We start from the raw sequence: 21003 nt of genomic DNA, 5'->3' as shown, positions 1-21003 counted from the left end.
CAGTTTGCTGTTCTGCACAGACTGCTGCCAGCAGCTTCCAATTTCGGCCAAAGCAATTCTCTATTTACTGAATCAAACGCTGCTTTTAAGTCAAGGAAGGCTACATATAAACTGGATCTGCCCTTCTTAATTCGTATATCAAGAACAAGGTAATGATCCAGACTGGCCTTACCTAAAACCGATTTGTTAGTCTACCTAAAAGGAATTTTGCATATAATTTGCCAATTGTTCGCAAAAGACCAATGGGTCTATAATTCATTTGAAGTCTTACTCAGAACATCCAGATAAACTGGGATAAATGTTACAGTGCCACATTTAATCAATCAATCAATCAATCAATCAATCAATCAATCAATCAATCAATTCATCAATTAATTAATTACATTTGTATGCCACACTTTTCCTTGCAGGCTCAGGATGGCTTCCAACAATGTACAAATACAATCAAATTCCAGATTGAAACAACCAACTGTCTTAGCACCAAAATTCCTGATGGCAACTAAAATATATTAAACAACAATATGTCTTGTCATTTATGAAATAGGAGGGGAATAAGGATGGGAGAGAGGAAGAACATTTGATGCTAAACTGTTGATGCCTCAACCATATGACTGGTGGAATAACTCCATCTTACAAGCATTGTAGAATTACATCAAATTCCACAGAGCCTGGATCTTATCAGATAGGTCAGAACATTCCACCAGCTTGGGCCAGAGCCCTGGTTGAAGCTCGCTGGATGTCTTTCAGGCCAGAGATTACCAGTAGATTGTTATTTGCTGAATGTAGCAGAGTTCAGGGAACATACTGGAAGAGGAGATCTCAGACTGTTTAGGCCTTTAAAGGTAAGAACCAAGACCTTGAACCTAATTTGGTATTCCTTCTAGAGTCAATGCAGCTGGTGGAGCACTGGCTGGGTGTGCAGCCACCATGGGGACCCACACTGCTGCATTTTGCACCAGCTGGAGTTTCAGGAGTAGGCCTAAAGATAGCCTGCACAGAGTAAGTTGCAGTAGTTCAATCTAGAGATCAGTATCAAATAGATCACTGTGGCCAGGTCAGTGTGGGACAGACAGGGACCAACAGTCTCAATGTATATAAATTGCTATCTTCTATTTATTTAAAACATTAATTAGTTGCCTTTCTACTTCACAGGAATAAAATACATAAAAGCCACTAGTTAAGATCAACTTCTAGAAGGCAGAACTAATCAAATACCATCATGAATAAAATTATCTTCAGCTGCCTCCAAAAGACTGAGAGTGCACCCCCTGGGGAAGTTGTTCCAGAACCATGTTACTACCACCAAAAAAGTCCTCTCTCATGTACCCACAAGACTAACTTCTTTGGTTGATGGACAGTCAAGACATACTCTCTTTGTGATCTTAGTTCCCAGCCACGGAACATGGCAACATTCAAACATCACACGTACCTGTGACAACACTGGGGATTTTTGACAGGAAGCTTTTGACAGTTCGAATGGGCACTCCTCCCATTTTGTCATCTTGCATTCTTGTAATGAAGTCTTCTATCTGGCAAACAAGAAATAAAAAAAAACCCATTATTCTTGAAAGCCCAATGACCAAGAGACTTAACAATATTGGTAAAGGTTCTTGTACCATTTCACCCATTTCTCCGTTGTTTTAAGAAACCATGATCAAAAGTAGCAAACCAGCAGAGCTGATGGTTCTAAGAACATAACAGCAGATAGATAATCAAGATCATAAAAAATAAGTCATCAAATCACAGCAGAGCCATCCTGGCTTTCCCCGGGCGGCATTAAGCCATCCTTGAAAACCTCAATGAGCGAGGTTATTGATAAACAGTGTCTTCCCCTCAGTGGCGGTGCCGGTCCACATGTCTCCTGCCAGGGAGAGCCGCATAAGCTTTCCCCATTGGCTCCGCTCACCTTCTTGTGCAGCGTCCCTCTGGAGGTCGCAGGGCAGCATGGGCGGGTCCCTTCAGTGCTCCAGAGGGAAGCTGCACAAGAAGGTGAGTGGAGGGGGACCACCGAGAGGCTGCAGGGGAAGTCAGGGCTGCGCACACGCTAGTGTGCGAATGGTTCCTGACCCTCTACTGGCATACTTCATGCCAGTGGAGGTGTGTTTCCGTGTGTGTGTGGAAAGGGCCTGAGCGAAGTAAGGAAACATTTTTAGTGAACCAACTTCAGTTGAATAATAAGCAGGTTTTAGAATTACATACAATAACACATGGCTTTGGGCCATGCAATACAAATGTACGCAGCATATTACATTTACAGTGTGATCTGCCCTTTTAAGGCCATTGAGTTCAATCAGCATCTGACACCATAACCATTAAACTTCATTGGCTGTCCATGAATTAGAAAACTATAAGTTTACATAATTTGTTTTTCATAATCCAAAGACTTCAGCATATGCACTGCACAAGATGGAGTGAACATAAAATAACCACACTAAGAATACATGCATACAATGAAAAGACCTGGTGGCATTTTTGAATATTTTGACAGAGGCAAACCATCTGGGGGAGTAAAAGAGTAAAAGAAGAGACAGTCAGCAGTCACATGCCTGCACAGTCATGTTCCACTCATCCCCAATGTCTGCTACAGCTTTTCAATACCTCTGGTACCTTTAAGTGCCCTTGCATGTGATCTGCTGGATCGCTTTTCAGCAACAGGGACTATGTAGTGGTTTCTGTCTCACCCCATCTTTTAGTACTGGTGGAGCATAAAGGAAACAGCCAATGGAATGATGACACAGAATCTTCAGTCTGGTCCTTGGGATTTCTTCTTTGTCCCTTAAAGTGCCAGAATTTTCAGTTTATTATTTCGCTCACATCCACTAGCAAACAAGCCACATGTGAATGGTAGGGCTCGCTGCTATTCATTCAAATCCCCATAGATTAACCTTTCATGCTTTGCAGCTCTCATTCAATGGGAAATCAATATCCCACAAGGACTTTCCTCTCAGCTAATGACTTTCAGTAAGCAAACTAAGAACTCATAAGCTCAATTGGGATTCCAAATTAATTCCAAATGACCATTTATTCTGAACTTTAAAACGAATCCAGTAGGTCTCCTATCAAGCACACTCAGAGCAAACATTAATCCTCTTGCATCAAAACTGCTAAAAGTGTTTTTTTTTAAAAAAATGGGCTTCATCTTCTCTGAAACAAAAGAATAAGTGGAATAGCTTTAAAACTCCATACTTTCTAAGTGCAAAACCTATTTAAATATTTTGCTGGTAATTTCCATCAGTAATTCCTCAAGCACTATCCAATAACTTCAGTTCACAATAATTGCATTTTATCACTGCCTTCTAGTAAGCTCATAACTGAAAGCATGCCATTGCTCTGCTCCAAATACAATCTCTGGAGACGTGTGGGTGACAATGATTCATTATTTCAAAGCTACACAGTATATCATGTGAAAACCTTATAACTGTCTAGAATTTCACCTCAAATCCTATAAGGTTACATAACTGATCAGCCCACTACTGTCCTTTTGTATTTACAAACAGAAAAAGTGAACATCTGTAACATTTTTAGCATGCTTTTTTAAAGCAGTTCTTATAATATTTGTTGCCATGGCAATCTTGGATGAAGGTCATTGAACTTCCCATTAGTGCCCAAGGCCCTTCAGTAAGTCTACATTGGCCTAGTGCTTTTTCTTATTTACAGTGCCACCCTAAGCAGAGTTACACTTATCTTTTATACATTTACATCACTATCTTTTGTCATAAGACTACTCAACATTTTACTATCTGACTTGAAACATCTGCACTGATGTTCAGGGATGTGGAAGTTCTAAGTGTTATTGCACAGTTCATGAAAGGGGCAAGGGCAGGAAACCTGGTGGATAGCTCAGTAAAAACAACTGCTTCATTCACTGCAGTCCTGAAAAAGGCATTTTCCATATTAGGGATTATTAGACATGTAAAATGTGAAACTGAAGAAACCGAGAACAAAATGGTAAGTATTTCAGCAGCTTTATACATACCCAGGATACATTTATCTACAAAATGTTTGGGTTTGTTCCTGTGATGCATCATCAGAAAGTCGCGGGTTCTTCCAGTTTTCCCCTTCCCCCATCAGCCATTTTGGACTCTGGGAAAGCTTATTCCTGGGTTGCATCACCTACACAGGGTAATAGCCATATGACTCAGGAGACAGCAATGGGAAGAGAAAGGAGAAAATTGTTCCTAACTCCTGCATGCCTGGATTGTGACTGATGAGAAAGAAGGGAACGATTCAACTCCTTCCCACTATAGCTGTCTTACTCTTGTGGCTTTTATTCCATGTTGATCTTGTGGCCCTGGGAATTCACTTTCCTGGGTTCCAGGGAGGGGAGAGACAGGAAAACAAGGATTGCTTGAGAAGATTTAGCAGCATCTTTGGGCTGGATTCAGCATGCTATGTACAGTTGTTACCTGTCTTAAGACGGATGTTGTAGAAGTGAAAACTGTGCACCAAGGGAAAACTAAACTTATCAAGGTGCTAGAGCACCCTCTTAAGGAAAGGCTAAGGAGCTTAAGGTTTTTTAGTTTAGTGGGGAAGGGGGGTAAATGTGTTAGTGCATAGATCCCCCCCTTTCTTTTCCCATAATACAAGAACTCATGAGGACCTAACTAAATTATACATTTTCCTCATTCAACAGATGTGGTGTGGGAGTTCTTGGCTCTCTGGTACATACAGGTCCAATCTATGTCATGACCACAGCACACAAGGAGAGGGGGATTAGATGCACAACATTTTCCCAATATGAAGTGTTCTTGGAGAACTACAGTTTGGCTTGTTGGGGAAACATAAAGCTATTTGGAGACCACACATTTATCTTCCCCAGCAGAACGAGCAGGTAATCCTCAAAGCCATCTGAGCTCTTGAAAACAACATGGAGGTGGGAGCCTTTCTGCTCCCATGCTGTGTCCTAATCAGGCCCACATGAGCCTAGTGGGGGGAAAATGTTTACTATATTTCGGCCTTTAGAAAGTACTTAAGGAAGATTCAGGACAATAAATGAAATACTTCTTTACACACAGAATAAGATTTATGTAGTTCACTACCAAAATATGTATTTATTACTAGCAGACCCTGCCATGCTTTGCTGTGGCGAAGTGAGGCAGAACAGCATGGTAGGTAGTAGATATCATGGGAGGTATTAGAGGTGTTTAAAGTCAATGTAATATCTACCAGGCTCTTCCATGATATTTGACCAAGATTATTACGGCTGAGGGAACCAGGCTAGGGCTTAGCCCTTCCTTGGGAATAAATGCTCCAGTTCTGGATGTGGATACCAGAGGCTAGGGAGACCTGCAGGTTCCTTCGAGGGATGCCGCATTGGCTGCATGATACTTGGGAACCATCCTTCCAAGGAGGAGGAAACAGTTTTGACCCCTATAGCGCAAGGTCCATTAGTGGTCCATCTCTGTGTGGGCAGAGCAAATTCCTGAAACTGAACCTGTAACAGACTGTCAATAGTATCCTCTGCAGCAAGCCTGATGCTCAAGACCAGCCTACCAGAAATGGGGGCGGAGAGGCATTGCAGTCTGGAAATGAGGAGGTTTCGCAGGGCAAAAACATCATTGTTACACCACCGAGTAGTAGAACCCCATCCGTTACCTGTGGATGGGCTCACTGTATGCTTGTTTGTGATAGGGAAGAGCTTGCTCAGTTTGTATCGCTACCTAGAGAGTCTGGTGAGAGAGTGAAGTCGATGTAACAGGCTGGAGTGCCAGGGCCCAGCAGAAAGGAAGCAGCCATGAGACAGAGCGAGAGGAAGGAGGAGCGTTCCCAGGCAAGGACTTATTGATGGCCGTCCCCGTCCAAGTCCCGCCTCTTGGCCAATAGGACACAATTTTGGCTGTGACAGACAGGTCTGACAACGAGTTCCGACAGGAGTCTCAATTGGCGAGCATGCCGGCAGGGCCCTGGGCGGCGAGAGGAGTGCAAGGCTCTGCGAGGCCTGCTGTTGCGCGCTGGGGAGGGCGGCCGTGGGCAATGAGTGGGTCATCTGAGGGGCAGGGGGGAGGGTATGTTGGTCGCTCAAAGGGTCGCCCCCACGGCCACTGACTCCCGTGGCTCCAGTGGAGGATCCTTTTGTGACATTGCTGCTGCAACTTGCGTCCACGCGCAAGGCAGCCCCCCCCACATGGCGGCCCCTCATTGGTCCAATGCGAGGTTTGGACAAATTGATGTTTTACCTGGCTCAGGTGTAACATGTCAGGTATGTGAATGTCCGAAAACCCGCCTGCAATGGAAAGCCACGTTCTGTGAAAATTTCAAAGCATTTGGTCCAGGCGTTTCAGCGTTAGGGCGTGACTAACAAAGTCACGGTTAGCTTTTTATATATATAGATTTATCGTACAGCATTCAAGGTTTGCATTTCTCAAGAAGACTTAAGTTGGAAGACATAGTGATGGCACAAGCATAACAGGAGACACATTAGGGTTGCCAGTTCTGGGTTGGGAAATTCTTGGAAATCTGGGGGTAGAGCTTGGGGAGTGCAGGGTTGGGGGGACCTCAGTGGGGTATATTGCTGTACAGCTATTTTCTCCAGGTGAACTGCCCTCTAGCATGAATCGTTCTAGCAACTATCAGAGAGATCTCCCTTGGGTGAGCAAGCACAACGCGGCAAATGAAGTTCTGTTGAGGTAAGTTGTACACTAGAACAAAAAAAATGCATCTTTATATCCTGATGGGATCTCAATCGGCTGAGTCTGAGATGGAACGAGATCTTGGGGGTCGAATTGATGAAAATGTTGACTCATTGTGTGGATCCAGTAAAAACAAGCAAATTCCATGCTGGGATTATTAGAAAAGGAACTGAAACAAAAAATAGCCAATGTTGTAATGATCCTATATACAGCTATGGTCTGGCCCCACTTGGAATACTTGAAACTGTGCAGTTTCCCTCATGGTATCTTAACAAGAATATTGTAGAGCCAGAAAACATACCGAAAGGGCAACCAAGATAATGTCCAAATGTCTTTCCTATGAGGAAAGGCTAGGGAAGCAGGAACTTTTCAGTTTAGAAAAAAAGTGACTAAGGGGAATGTGATAGAGGTTTATGAAATTCTGCATGGGGTGGACAGAATGGACAGAGATATCTTCTTCTCCATCTAACAAAATACTAGCACTCAGAATCCAATGAAGCTGATGGGCAATATGTTCAAGACAGACAAAAGGACATATTTCTTTATTCAATGCATGATTAAATGGTGGAATTCACTGCCAGAGGATACACTGATGGCTACTAGCATACATGACTACTAGCCATAATGACTAAAGGGAGCCTCCATATACAGAGGCAGCAAACCTCTGAATACTAGTGCTAAGAGGGAGGCATAGTCTCTTATGTTCTTGGCCTTTCAGAATAACTGGTTAGCAACTGTGTGAAATAGGGCTTTGCTGGGCTGTCAGTTTCTGCCAGCTGGGCTTTTCTTAAGTTCTGAATGGATAAACAAAATCTCTATGCAAAAAAACAATGTGCCTGTAAATGCTAGTTACTTTTGTGTGTGTGCGCGCACGCGCACATGGGGAGTGTCTTGCTGCTCAGTAGGACAATGGTGGAAGAATGGAATGTGGTGGTAGTGGCATCCCTTGATGTCACTTCTGGCTGTAGGAAGTGGTGTTGCTGCATTGCAGGACACACTAGGGTTCCTATAAAACTCTATGGTTTTTACCATGGAGTTTGGTGGAAATCTCAGAGCATCTTGCAATGAATTGCCATCACTTCCAGTTTGGCAGCCAGAAGTGATGTTGTGATATTGTGGCATTCTGCTTTGCTAAGTATCCTCTTCCCCTCTCCATGTCCTAGGGGTTGCCATCAACACTAACAAGAGCTGTTGGCTTCATATCCTATCTGTGAGATTCCTGGAGGCATCTGCCTGGCCACTTAGGGAAACAAGATGCTGGACTAAATGGATTACTTGGTGAGATTCCATAGAGCTAAGGGCTCTTTTTATGAATAGCAAATATAACATCTGAAATCCAGTGAATTTTTTTTCAAAAAGGATAAAGGGTCATTGATCCCTAATTCTGCTTGACTGTTACTGAATTTAGATAAATATGAATTCACCAAGGATTTCTCTACCATCTGCTTACAAGATTAAAAAAGTAAACCAGAGAAGAGGGGAAATGAAACAATTCATTAATGCTCGCAAATGGCACTGAGTGTCTTAGATGGATTTTTTTTAAAAAAACTAACACCATTTTTAGTTTCCAGCCAAATTTTAGCAATCCTTTAAACAAAACAAGAAAAAGCACTTCAATTTGGAACATGAATAGAGGTTTTCTTTCAGGAGCATTTGAATTTCACTCAAGTGACTATCCACTTATGATAGCAATACATTTCAAAAATGGAGTGTTCAAATACAAACTCCATTCATTCTGAAATCCACGGTCCATTATGAGTCAAACCCCAACTCTCTCAGCTGCTTGAGTCTTCTTCAACAGGACATGTTGAGGCAGCCAGTCTGTCAGTTTCTGCCTCTTTAACATGCGCTTATTTTTGCAAAGGAGGGAGGAACCATGGTGAGGAGGACTTGCCATGGTGAGGAGGACTTGCAAACAGGAGAGCCTAAGGGGCCTCAAGGACCAAATGCCTCTGAACTTCCTGCTAGGGTACAAGAGATTTGAAGTTTGCTGTGCCTGTTTCAGTGAACTAGGTCAGGGGGTACAAGAAACAATATGTCCTATTCCAGTGACAAGACCTAGATTCAGGAGTGCCTAGGTCATAACAACAATTGGACCTACATGGTGCAGAAGTAGTTTTTTCATTAATATTCACTGGCATTACATGCTATCAGTTCTCATAAAAAATCTGTTTATAATTTCAGGTTTGGTCAGGCATTCTCTGAACAAAGTTTCCATTTGTCCATCAACCCTCATTCAACCTGGTGTGTGGTTTATGTTATGCTGAAGAAAAACTGTAGACTGGGCTGGGGGTGGGAAGCAAACAAACACCTTTGAGAATATTGAAAATTGAGATAATGGTCCATTCCACACTATTCAAACAAAATGTTTTGAGGCAGGAAATAAAATGTTTCCTGCATAGAGTTCTGCACCATTTTTTTGCCCAGAAGGTTTTATTTCCAGCCTCAAAAGGTTTTATTTGCATGCTGACCACTAGCTATTCTTTTTCCGAAAATGTTTTGAAAATGTTTTCACTTGCTTTGTGATTTTTTTAAAGACATTTCCTACTCCTCCCAGACTTCCCCTGATTGGAGCCTGCAGAGCAAACATCCTTGGGGAACCTTCAGCAAATGGAAGCAGGAAGAATCCCTTCAGCAGCACACAAAATATGGGGGGCAAGCTGAGGGTGAAACTGACCAGACAGCAAAACTGTTAGGTGGGAAACATAAGATGCCTCCTGAGCTTTGCATTCCACACAGATGTCTTGCAGGGGGGTTAAGGAAAAAGATCCACTCTGAAGAGTTTTTTTTTTAAAGCACACATCTTGAGCAGAAATAAGGTGTCCTAAACATGTCTTGGGAAAAAGGCTATGCACAGTCCCTTCCCAGGATGCCTTTTTTTGGGGGGGTACCCTCAGGACATCTTATTTCAGCTGCACGGAATGGACCTCTTTCCCTACGTGATACTAACAATGTCAGACATAATTTTTAAAAATTAGATTTGCCATGTCATTCAAAATAAAGATGAACCTAGCAATACTGAAAATAGGAACATTTGGGGGAATGACAGCAAATCTGGATTTGGGTGAGTGGCTTTGGGTCAATCTAGTATTAGATTGTGAAACCATGGCTTGTAGCAAAGAATAATGTCACACTGTCCACATCCACTATCACAAAGTTAGTGAAAGAGGACTCTTCAGTCCAATCATTAGCTTTAGAAATAACTTTGCTGTCACTTGCTATATTCCTTCAGTGTCTCCATGCAAGATGGAAAATGCGCCTGAGAATGTATTGGGTCTATTTTCAGTCCTGCTGACTCACATTCATGCCTGCAGGTTGTTCTTCATTTGTACTGTGAAAATGGCACAAGCCACAGTCTTAGAAGCTATCTGTGACTTGGCCCTGCCTAGAGGTCTAGGGGCATGATTGGGAAGGGGCAACCCTGGGCTTGTGGGATAGACTGATAATAGATGCTGGAGTCAAAGGAGTAGGGTGGAGGGTGGGAGTGACCAACTGCGAGGAAGAAATGACTGAATTCCTTGGCTGCAGCAGGACAGCAGCAGTATAATTCATGCAGTAATTGAAGTATTCAGCATTGTCTTGATCGGAGGCAAGGAAGATGGAGCCAAACCGACCTCCCAGCTTACTATGAGCTTCTGTGCTACAGGTGCTCTAAATGTCATCCTCCACCCCTACCAGGACCACACAATCTAAAAAAGAAATAAGCCAATGAAATTTTTCTACTCCCTTGACTTGTATTAATGTCTACTGTGGAGAAAATTCATTTCTTATTTTCCAAATTGAGTGATTGTTAGATCAGACAGGACAAAAGAATGTTTTAATCTACATGAATTAAATGTTTGAGATTTGCATTGGTGCACCTCACTCCAGTGGTGTACCACTTATAGGGACATGAGGTAACCCATGTCCCCAGGCGCACGCCTTTCAGTCACATGGGGAGGGTGCTGGGCACTTGCCAGGTCCCTATGCACAGCCTCTTCCACAGCACAGTGACCTGGTCGTTGCCCAGCGGCTACCCCCATGCCAGGGTCTTGTTCGCCGGTGCCCAAGGCTGGGCCCAGCCGCGCAGATGGAAGGCCTCTCCCCTGCTGGGGGGTTGTGCCAGTGCACAAGGCCAGGCCCAGCCGCAGGGCATGGGCCTGCCACGGCGCCCTGCCCTGCCTCCCTGCAGGCTGGCTTCTCCCATCCCCAAGGCCTTGGGAGGGCAGCAGGTGGTCTGCAGGGAGGTGGGGGGGGGGAGCTGAGACAGATGCCGCGGCAGCAGGCTGGCTCAGGAGCTGGCCTGCTGCTGCGGTGCCCATCTGATTCGCCCCACTGAGTGCGGGAGGGGGCATGGGGGTGAGGGGGATGACTGAAGCAGGTGTTTATCCTGGGCGCCATTTAATCTTCCCCCTGATAATCTTCTGCCTCACTCTCACTGGAAGCTTCAAGACAGAAAGTGTTCAGCAGCAGATTGCTCCTATATGCGTTCTATTCCCATTTTAATTGCATTTAACTATAGAACAGATAGCATCTCTAAAATGCTGTGGTGCCTACCAATACTTCTCTGGTGCCCACCAAACTTTTCAGAAAGTATATGGGGCCACTGTAAGATAGAGGTTGTTATTGGCTGCCTTCATTGAAATGAAAGGGTCTTTCATGCAGCAACACTGCAGCAACTGCAGAATTCAAAGCACTCATAAGCAGCTAGAATTTTGCTTCCATTTCCCTTCCAGACTGTCCTTTGTTTTATTGCCTCTTCCCATCCCCCTTCCTTTGTTTTCTTTTTATTCCCCAATCACTTTCTCCCTCCTTCCCCTTTTGCATTTTCTTAATAACTTTTTATTCCCCTTCTGCTTTTTTTTTTTTGCAAAGCAAGGTGGGAGACATTGTGTAGTAGTGGTTAAGAGTGATGGACTCCAATCTGGAGAACCAGGTTGATTCCCCGCTCCTCCACGTGAAGTTCGCTGGGTGACCTTGTGCCAGTCACAGTTCTCTCAGAATTCTCTTAGCCCCACCTACCTCACATGGGAAGATGTTTGTAAACTGGGAAGATGTTTGTAAACTGCTTTGAGACACGCTAAAGTTAGAGAAAAGTGAGATATAAAAACCAACTCTTCTTCCTCTTCTGCCTCCTGCAAAAGCTATTTTAGGTTTGGATGAGCCTTCCATGGAAGCCATTTTGGGGTAGTGTTTATAATCCCTTCTCAACATTTCAAAGATGCCTATAGGCTCAAAAAGTTGGAGACTTCTGCTTTTCAATGGTTAGAATGTTTTATATACGCTATCCTGTAATCACTAAAACAATCCTTGAAAGAAGAAGAGTTTTAACCAGGATCTGCCTGATTTGTAACTGAGCACTCATGCCTTATCAGTCTTTCTGGGAATCCTGGCCTTCCTTCAAGGAGGTGGAAGTGGCAGGTTCTGCTGAGAGACTGACACAAAGTTGCCCAGTGAGCTTTATGGTTGACCCTGGATCTGAATGTGGATGTAGCAGCAAATTCAGTCCTCTCTGAGGGACAACAAAGGCTATCACATTTCTCATAGGCTCATCCTTGCACTGTCCAGGAAAAGGTTCCCCCCCACCCCGCCTTTCCCACCCCCTTTTTGTGAGCTTTGGTAATAGTAGGAAAACATTCCATATTCTTACATGAGAACTATTATAGTGATTCAAAGTAAATTGAGGGAAAATAATAATTAAAAATTAAATTACTAGTAACTGAAAGATACGCTATATTGTCTAGGGGAAAACATCTGGAGAACCATTGTGCTTTCTATGTTAAGCATGGAAAAGAATGCCATATTTAAGAATCACTCTCGTTCATTGCTGGCACTGTGTGCTGTGTTTTGCTTGGAGTCATAAGTTTACTACTATGTGGGATGATATTCTGACCTTCAGTTCTGCATCCAAGCCATTCGAAGCAGTACAAGTGCAAAGGGGATTTTGTACGGGTAATCCTGCTGATGTTTTAAAATAAGCACACCGAAAGGGAGAAATAGAAATATTTATTTTACTTGCAAGCTAGTTGAAGAAAATATTGTTTTCAAACAGCAAATGAGGATGTTAATAGGTGATTAAAAGTGAAGAGGCCATTTCATGCTCATCCTTTTATAGAACCATTTATTTATTTGAAACATTTATTTTTTCTTTAGACTTATTTACATCCTTCCTCATCTCCTTAGATGCCAGGCAACTAAAAAGCAACAAAAGGCTCACTGACAAGACAAAAACAGCCATGCTGCAAAGTAAGATCACACTGCCCCCTATGCATGCTACACGAATGTATGGCAAGACCTTTTCTAGAGCTAAGAATAGCCCATGTACGGGTATAATTTATTTGTGCTAATGCAGAACATCAGCTGGTTTGTTTTCATAATGTGCTAATGCAGAACATCAGCTGGTTTGTTTTCATAATGATTGGTGATGTGATGGGCTTAAAAATGGTATCTTGGAATGTCAATCCACACAAATCAGTTGCAGACACATTTCTCTGTGTGCCATAAGGAGGGCTTCCTCTCCTTCTGTCTTATCCAATTTTCTAACCAGTTGACTGGAAGCATAAACATCTTCCTGGGAACGATTTTGTGCATTTCATCTGTAAAATGTTTCCTGGTGCCTACTCTTCATATTGCTTAGAGGACTCTGATTTGTCTCACAAATATTTTCCAGTAGTTTACAGATGGAAACAGGGACATCTTTTTAATACCTCAACTCTCGTACTATTCTCACATACTGCTGAAGGTTCTTCTGCTCCTATTAAATTAGTTTGTCTCTGCAAATGCCTCTTTTACACTGATTTAAAAACCAAGAAGGGTCTCATTCCTTTGGTTAAAAATATATTTCAAAAATATACCTGTCTGATAGTACATTACAATTAAAATATACCTCCGAATCTACAACAGAATGCCACAGCTCAATTTTTATCAGGAGGGTGGGAAAGTATGCATATCTATATATCTAATTCCCAACCGTGCCTCCTGCCTGAGGATACTCAAATTCTCAGACAGGGGGCACACTCACCCCAAATGGGTCTACGGACTCGAGGTACTCTCCAAGGTTTTAGAAAGATCTGAAAACTAAAACTAAAACAGTAAAGAGCACTTGCGCAGACAGTGCACTTACCATTGGGCAGCTGGATGGGGGTACCTGTGGTTGTTGTGGCAGAGTGATTGTGGCAGAGTTGTGGGAGACCTGGTGGTGGTAGTGGTCACCAGAAGCCATTCAAATCCTGGCATCAGGTGTGGTGGAGCCCAAAAGACACTGAGGACCTGGCCGCCATAGTAGCAGTCACTGGGAATTGCCTGGTGAAAATGCAGAGGAAGTCTCAGGCCTAGCTGTGCCTGGAGCAGCTCTGGGCAAGGTGGCAAGAGTGGGACTGCCTCTGAAGGGGAGGCCTCAATATACCCAGAGTGGCTCCGAGTGAGGTGGCAAGAACAGGGCAGTCTGTGGGTGTGTGTGTGGGTGGGGGGGAGCCTCAGTGCAACCACTCAGAGCAGTTCAGGTGAGCTGCTAAGAGAAGAGCTGGGGGAAGAGCAAGAAACAGAGTTGGGATACAGGCAGAAAGAGAAAGGAAGTGCTAGGCAGAGTGGGCAAAATGTGAGTATTTGGGTGGTGGTGGGTAGAAACAGAAAGAGAATGTTGGAATAGTGGGGAGAAAGAGCGAGAAAGAGAGCTGGGGTGGGGAGATGGAAAGAGAGCTGGCATAGGATAGGTAGAATGAGAGAAAGAAAGATGGGGTAGGGACAGAAAGAAAGCTGGAACAAGGGAACAAATAGAGAGAGCTGGGGTAGTGGGGCAGAGAGAGAAAGAGAGAAAGAGAGAGTTGGGGTAAGGTGGCAGAAAGAAAGAGAAGAGAAGCAGAAGGGGGTGGCAGGGTGGAGAGTGAGAGGCAGAGAAGAAGGGGGGAAATAGAAGAAGAAAAGGTGAAGGTAATGTCCCCTCCCTGTAAAATTTTTGTGAGTCCCCTTTACAGCAGTAGTCTGATGATAATGGAACAGCTTCCCCAAGGAGATGCCCCCCTCTCTTTCAATTTTTAGGAGGCAATTGAAGGTGGTTTTAGTTAGGACAGTTTTGGGCTACATTTAGTGATTTTAAATGTTGATTTTTAAAAATTGTTAATGTATTTTATCTAAGGTGTTTATCTCTATCTGTAATCAGTCTTTCTTGAGCTTAATAAGGAAGAAGTACCGCTTACAAATGCTTTCGTGACATTCAAGGAACTCAGTCCCCTGCCCCCAGCTCAGTGCCCTGGCAGGGTTGCAAGTCAGCCTGAAGAGCTGAAGCAGGCCAGGTTCAGAGGCTTGGGGAAGCCTAGGGTTGAAGGAGGCTGCTGGGCTGAAAAGGGAGGCTGTGCACTGAATTATATTATAATGTTCAAATGCATGCTTTAATAATAACGTGTACTAGAGACAAGAGACATTTATTTACCCACTCAGAAACTTACTTCTGGTGTCCCCATGGGATGCAGTCAAACCTTCAACAATGACAACTCAGGCAGTGATTGGCCAGGCTGTCCTAATCTCACAAAAGGAAAAGAAGCAGAAGAGTAAACTGCTCTGATCCTTTGTAGGGGCAAGGCAGGAAGATGACCCATAGAAAAAGAAAAAGACAAAGGGGACATCAGAAAGAGAGCTAAAAGAAATCAGGATAATTAAAATCTGTGTTTGCCTGAACAAATGCTAGCTTCATTGGACAGGCAAAATACTAGGTTGAGTTAATATGTGTAAACAAAAGTAATATAGGGTTGCCAATGAATGTCCAGGAGTTGGCAGGAGATCTCCTGAAATTATAACTGATCTCCAGGCAACAGAGATCAGTTCACCTGGAGAAAACAGCAGCTTTGGAAGGTGGACGTTGTTGTAGCCCTTTGGAAGTTCCTCTCTTCCCCAAAGCCTGTCCTCCTCAGCACCCAGACATAGGATGTCTCTCTGCAGGAAGCAATTAAATGGATTAAAATGCCAGGCAACTGCTATGCAGATGCCCTCAATTGATTATGCAACTTCATTTTTACATACATATGCTAAAATGGGTGGATTCCACTTAACACATGCAAATTACACTTGAAAATTGCACCCATAACACTTTTAACCAATGCAAATGGTTCTTTCTCCCACCCTGGACATTCCACAGGTATATATACTCCACTTGCTTTACTACCATCAGATCCTCTGAAGACGCCAGCCACAGATGCAGGCGAAATATCAGGAGAAAATGCTACTGGAACAAGGCCATACAACCCAGAAAACCCACAACACCCTTGTGATTCCGCTGTGAAAACCTTTGACAATACATAAAACTGGATTTTCTTGTTCATATACCACACAAATCCATAGTTAAGCCTAAATCAAGCTAAAGACATGGTTTCAGATCCTAGTTTGGAATAAGTACCTGCGCAACAACATTAATTTTAGAGAGTTTAAACATAATTCACACCATGTCCTTTCTTTAGGTTTGGGGAAGCAAAATGTGAAATACAAACCCAAAACATAGTAATTAACATTTTTACCCTTATGAAGCATTTGTGGAGGATCAGGCTAGATATTTAATAAATGATAAGGTAATGCTCACTACAGGAAACTTCAATCAGTCTTATTATATTGGCTTGAACTACCTTCCCAGCATGAAGCTTAAGCTTTGGCAGAAATGCATTTATGTGGAATGACACATTTAAAAAGAACAGTATCATAGATATTATTTATTACAGTGAATGGGGGTGGGGTGGGATTTCACCAATCATCCTTGCTTTTTATGTTGGAGTTGCTAAATTCACATGTGTTAACAAAGGCACACAGTATGAATAGACTTCCCAAAGAATAGCAAATGCTCCATTAATAGTCCTTCTGCCTTTTTTTGCATGTTTTCCTGCACCACATAATGCAATATGACAAATCATTTCATGCATCATTTGATACCATGCATTGCCATCTTCCATAGCCAAAATAAAGTACCCAAATAGTCAAACTGGAACTATTGATTGCAGCGATTGTCAGACACTGCTTTTCAAGTAACTAAGTTGATTACTGGTAGATGTATGGGGGTTGTTGCAGTTTGTAGTTAATTCTGGGGCTTTATTGGGCTTTTTTGTGGAATGTCAAAGAGTTTTAGTTTAGTTGGTTGGTCTCCTTGCAGTGGTAATGAGAATTAGGTTGCTCATAAATTGGGTTTAACATGTATACACTAAACTGGGTTTTTGGTAGTGTAGATAGGATTTTTGTAGTTTTAGGTCGTCCTGGATTCTAGAACTTATGGGAAGTCACCATCTATTTTTATGTTTGCTATCAGGTTAATTAGTTTATGAGGCTTTGTTAGTTTGTAATGGTTTATGATGTCATGTATTAGGAATTAATTTTAGGTGTTCGGATATTAGGTGCTTATTTTAGGTGTTCGGATATTGTGATAGTTTGATGTTTTGCTATTATTATGTTATACAGTGTACTATGTTGTTATGCTGTTACAAAATGTTATCATGTTGTTATGCTAATTATGTTACAAGTTTGTTAACCTGAGATAGAAATATTAAGTATTTATTAAGTTGATGTTGGACTATTGTTAGGGTTTGTTGTAAATGATGTTGTAATTATGCTTAGTCCTATTGTATTGTTATGTTGTTGTTTATTCATTATGTTGTACAACACCCTGAGCCCTCTGGGGGAGGGCGGTATAGAAATTAAAATTCTATTCTATTCTAAACAGCAGATGTGACGCTTTTGCACCAAAAACATATTTCATGTGTATTTATCAGCTCAAAGTAAGTCAAAGTGTTCAGTATGCTCAATTTCAATTCTAAAGCATACAAATCTCAATTGCCTCAGAAAAGTTGTTAGCAGCGCTTAAAGTCCTACAAGATTAGGGTACACATCTCCTAGGAAGAGGGGGGGGCTTACCCATCTACATTTGAACAAGGTGAAAGAAGGAATGTAAGCCACTTACGAGTGGACTGACAATCTCGCAGATATGAAAGATCAAGGCCATGAAGGGCTTGGAATCAGGTGGCCAGATCAATATCAAGATAAAGGGACATTTTTTGAGCTAGGCTGTCAGAATTAACTTGCTGCTCCTGCAATAATGTTGGGTCCAGTATGACTCAACTCTTAATTAAGGCTCTTAATTAAGTTGGCAAGGGTCAGCTGAACCCCATCAGAAGTAGGGAGCATAATATCCTCCATGATCTCTGCCTTCCCAAGCAGAATTACTTCTGTCTTTTCAGGATTTAGTTTCAGTTTGTTCACTTTTAGTAATTTAACCACAGCTGCCAGGCAGCAATTTAGGATTTCTACTGTATCAGCAGAAGATTTGGATAAGGATATATAGCTGTGCAGCATCTGCTTTTTTTCTGACAGCCAATCCAAAAACTATGAACTATTTGACTTAAGAGCCTTACATAAGGCTTTAAAAGCATGAAAGATAGGATTGCATCCTGTGGGACCCTACAGAATAGGTCCCATCGTGATGATAACTGGTTTCCATTGGCAGTTCTTTGGGTCTGGTCTGTAAGAAATTATTTAAAGCAGTCCAATGCACAGCCCTTGATATCTACTTCTGCCCTCAGGCACCTCAACAAGATGGCATGGTCCACTGTGTCAAAGGTAGCAGATAAATTCAGTAGGAGCACCAAGGAGGCTTGACTGTTGTCTGCATTTAGACAGAGACCACCTGCTAAAGCCACATCTATTTCAGCAGTGCTGATCACATTTCAGGTGCTAGTTTTACTCTTCTACACTTTTTCATTCAGCAGAATGTGTAAAATAGAATTGTTGAGGGCATTTTTATAAAGGGAATAAGACTGTAATTTTAATGTGTGTGGAAAATTGTAAACAACTTTCATTGCATTGTTTATTGTAGTTTTCATACTATTTTTTTTGTATGTTGGGGTGGTTAGACTGTTAGATTAGGATCTAGGAGACCCAGGTTCAAATTGCCACTGGGCCAGCCATATAGTCTCAGTTTAACCAGGGTTGAGGTGTGGATGAAATGGAGAAGACAATAACATAAGCCACCTTGGGTCCCTACTGAGGAGAAAAGTAATGCATATGTTTATGTTATGACTGTATGTGTCATACTATCTCTATTACACTGTTTCAAAATTATGTAATCTGTCTTGTGTCATAAGCAAGAAAGGGGGACTATAAATTAAGTAAATAAACGTTTTCTAGGGTATAGGGACTATTGGACTATTGTAAAAGCTAGCAAATCCACTTAGCCCTTGATGTGATTCGGTGATACATTTCAAAGCACCTGGCATCAGGGAATTCCTGGGCACTAAGAAGGATGGCTATCACACCTAGTGAGTCCGCAGTGGACTCACCAGTCCAGAATGGGTTTGCCAAATCAGATTGGGAGTGGGGGGTGGGTGCCTGGATTGGTGAGCCTGCAGTGGGGTGGGGTGGCTGCTGGTCTGGCTGCAGGCTTGCCAGGCCAGATTGGTAGTGGGGTAGATGGGTGCCTCAGCTGGCTCACAGACCTGGTAAATCCTCTCAAGGGGCTGCATCCAGCCCCTGGGCAGCATGTTTGACACCCCTGCCTTAGCTAATTGCTCATGCTCACACACACATTTAGAGTGGATTTGGAAATTCTGCCCTTTGAACCTGCTGTGAGGGAGTCTTTACCAGTGTTCCGCAAATTACTGGTAACATGGGAGAATGGGTCAGTGGTGGGATCCAAAAATTTTAGTAACAGGTTCCCATGGTGGTGGGATTCAAACTGTAGCATAGTGCCAATGTGGCTGGGCATGGCAGGGGTGTAGCCAGGCATTCTGGGGGTGGGGCATTCCTGCGCGGGGCTGTGGCAAGGACGCAGCTGCTGCACCAGTCCTTGGGCGGGAAACGAATGCAGGCAGGTGCAGGCTGCCACGCACACCGGTGCACCTCCTGCTAGACTGCTTCAAGTTCTACGCACTACTGCTGAGAGAAGGGGCATAACTAAGGCAAAAATCACGTGGCAAAATCACCAATGAGTAACCCCCTCTCGCACACACAAATAATTAGTAACCTACTCTCGGGAACCTGTGAGAACCTGCTGGATCCCACCTCTGGAATGGGTTCTTAACTTGGGATGCTGCCATTAAGAAGAGGAACATGTTTTACTTGCACTCCCACACCTCACATGCAAGTAAGCACACGCAGATTCAGGGCTGATTCATGATAGATCTGAGTACATGGAAGAGGGAAGACAGAAAAAATGAGCATGTGTGCTCAGGAAAATAGTGGCCTACAATTCTACTTATATCAAAATATTTTAGAAAGCCAGAACAAAATAATCCTGAGCAGAGTTGAATGGATTTAGAAAGCTGTAAAACTGCTTGGAATACAACTGTTAATCAAACTGATCTGTCGGCATTCATTTGGTTTGCAGCCGACATGTGTCCAGATAGTGATGGAAGATATCAACCAGTATTATATATACTAAATGGAAGAATGAACTCTCTTCGCACATGGTAAACAGGATTCATACAGTTATGCTGAACATGGTAACTAAACCAGTTATATAAGATATTAAATACTGAATAAAGCAGCTCAGAGAATTCTTTCTCTGAGGGCAAATAGTTTCATTATGTAACATGATTCATTGGCCTTTGAAGCATATGGCTTTGGTTTTTACTAGAAAGGAGACATTGACAGTTGTACACACTACTTAGACAGTAAGGCAATTCTTTTGTTATTTTATTACAGGGGCCCGATGGGCTTTAATAGCATCTCTGTATTTTTCACATTTTATGATGTGTGGCTACAATGTGCTCAAGTAGGAAAAGGAAGCATTTCAAAAGGGAAACCTACAAACAAATGTGGATCCAAAACAGTTTAGAAATGAATGGATACAAGTGAAGTGACAAACACTTTCACTATTTGCTCATTTTTATCATTAGGATTTCATGTCCTTGGAAGAAGGAATGGAGAAGTGGTCTAATAGACACAAAGGTGGGGGGCTACAGGGGACTATGTGCCAATGCCCAAAGTTGGGCAATAAGAAGGAAGAGCTTCTGATGAAGACAGGGTGATATAATTAAGTAGGCATCAAGTAGCTATATGTATTTTGAGGCATGATAAGAGTCATTCCATGGGCAAGACTGCTAGAAGGAATAAGTGCAAATGAATGGTGGGCTCTTCTACAGCAAGAGCTCTTGCAAGCTCAAGCCATTGCTATTCCAACAAGAAGGAAACATGGTAGCGGATACAAGAAACCAATGTGGATACACACAGAACTCCATAAGGAGCTATGGCCCCTTCTGCACATGCAGAATAATGTTTCACAATTGCTTGCAAGTGGATTTTGCAGGTGGATTTTGCTATTCCACACAGCTGCAAAGTGTTTTGAACGTGGATTGGAAGTGACTTATTCTGCATGTGCAGAAGGGGCCTAAGAGAAAAAAAGAAAATGTTCAAGAAATGGAGGCAAGGA

General features: G+C 42.7%; 1 protein-coding gene across 3 annotated transcripts in view; it reads right to left on the bottom strand.

The window, feature by feature from the left end:
• RGS6 (regulator of G protein signaling 6) overlaps window positions 1–21003 on the bottom strand; it is a 244991-nt gene that overhangs the window by 105348 nt on the left and 118640 nt on the right. For all 3 annotated transcript variants that reach the window (XM_048484070.1, XM_048484071.1, XM_048484069.1), the window contains exon 3: window positions 1430–1529. In XM_048484070.1, the coding sequence (XP_048340027.1) occupies window positions 1430–1529 (100 nt within the window). The remainder of the gene's footprint in view (window positions 1–1429; window positions 1530–21003) is intronic.

This window comes from Sphaerodactylus townsendi, linkage group LG02 (genome assembly GCF_021028975.2).
Source record: "Sphaerodactylus townsendi isolate TG3544 linkage group LG02, MPM_Stown_v2.3, whole genome shotgun sequence".
Lineage (NCBI taxonomy): Eukaryota > Metazoa > Chordata > Lepidosauria > Squamata > Sphaerodactylidae > Sphaerodactylus > Sphaerodactylus townsendi.
Note: the sequence above shows the minus strand (reverse complement) of the source record. Positions and strands in the feature narration are given on the sequence as shown.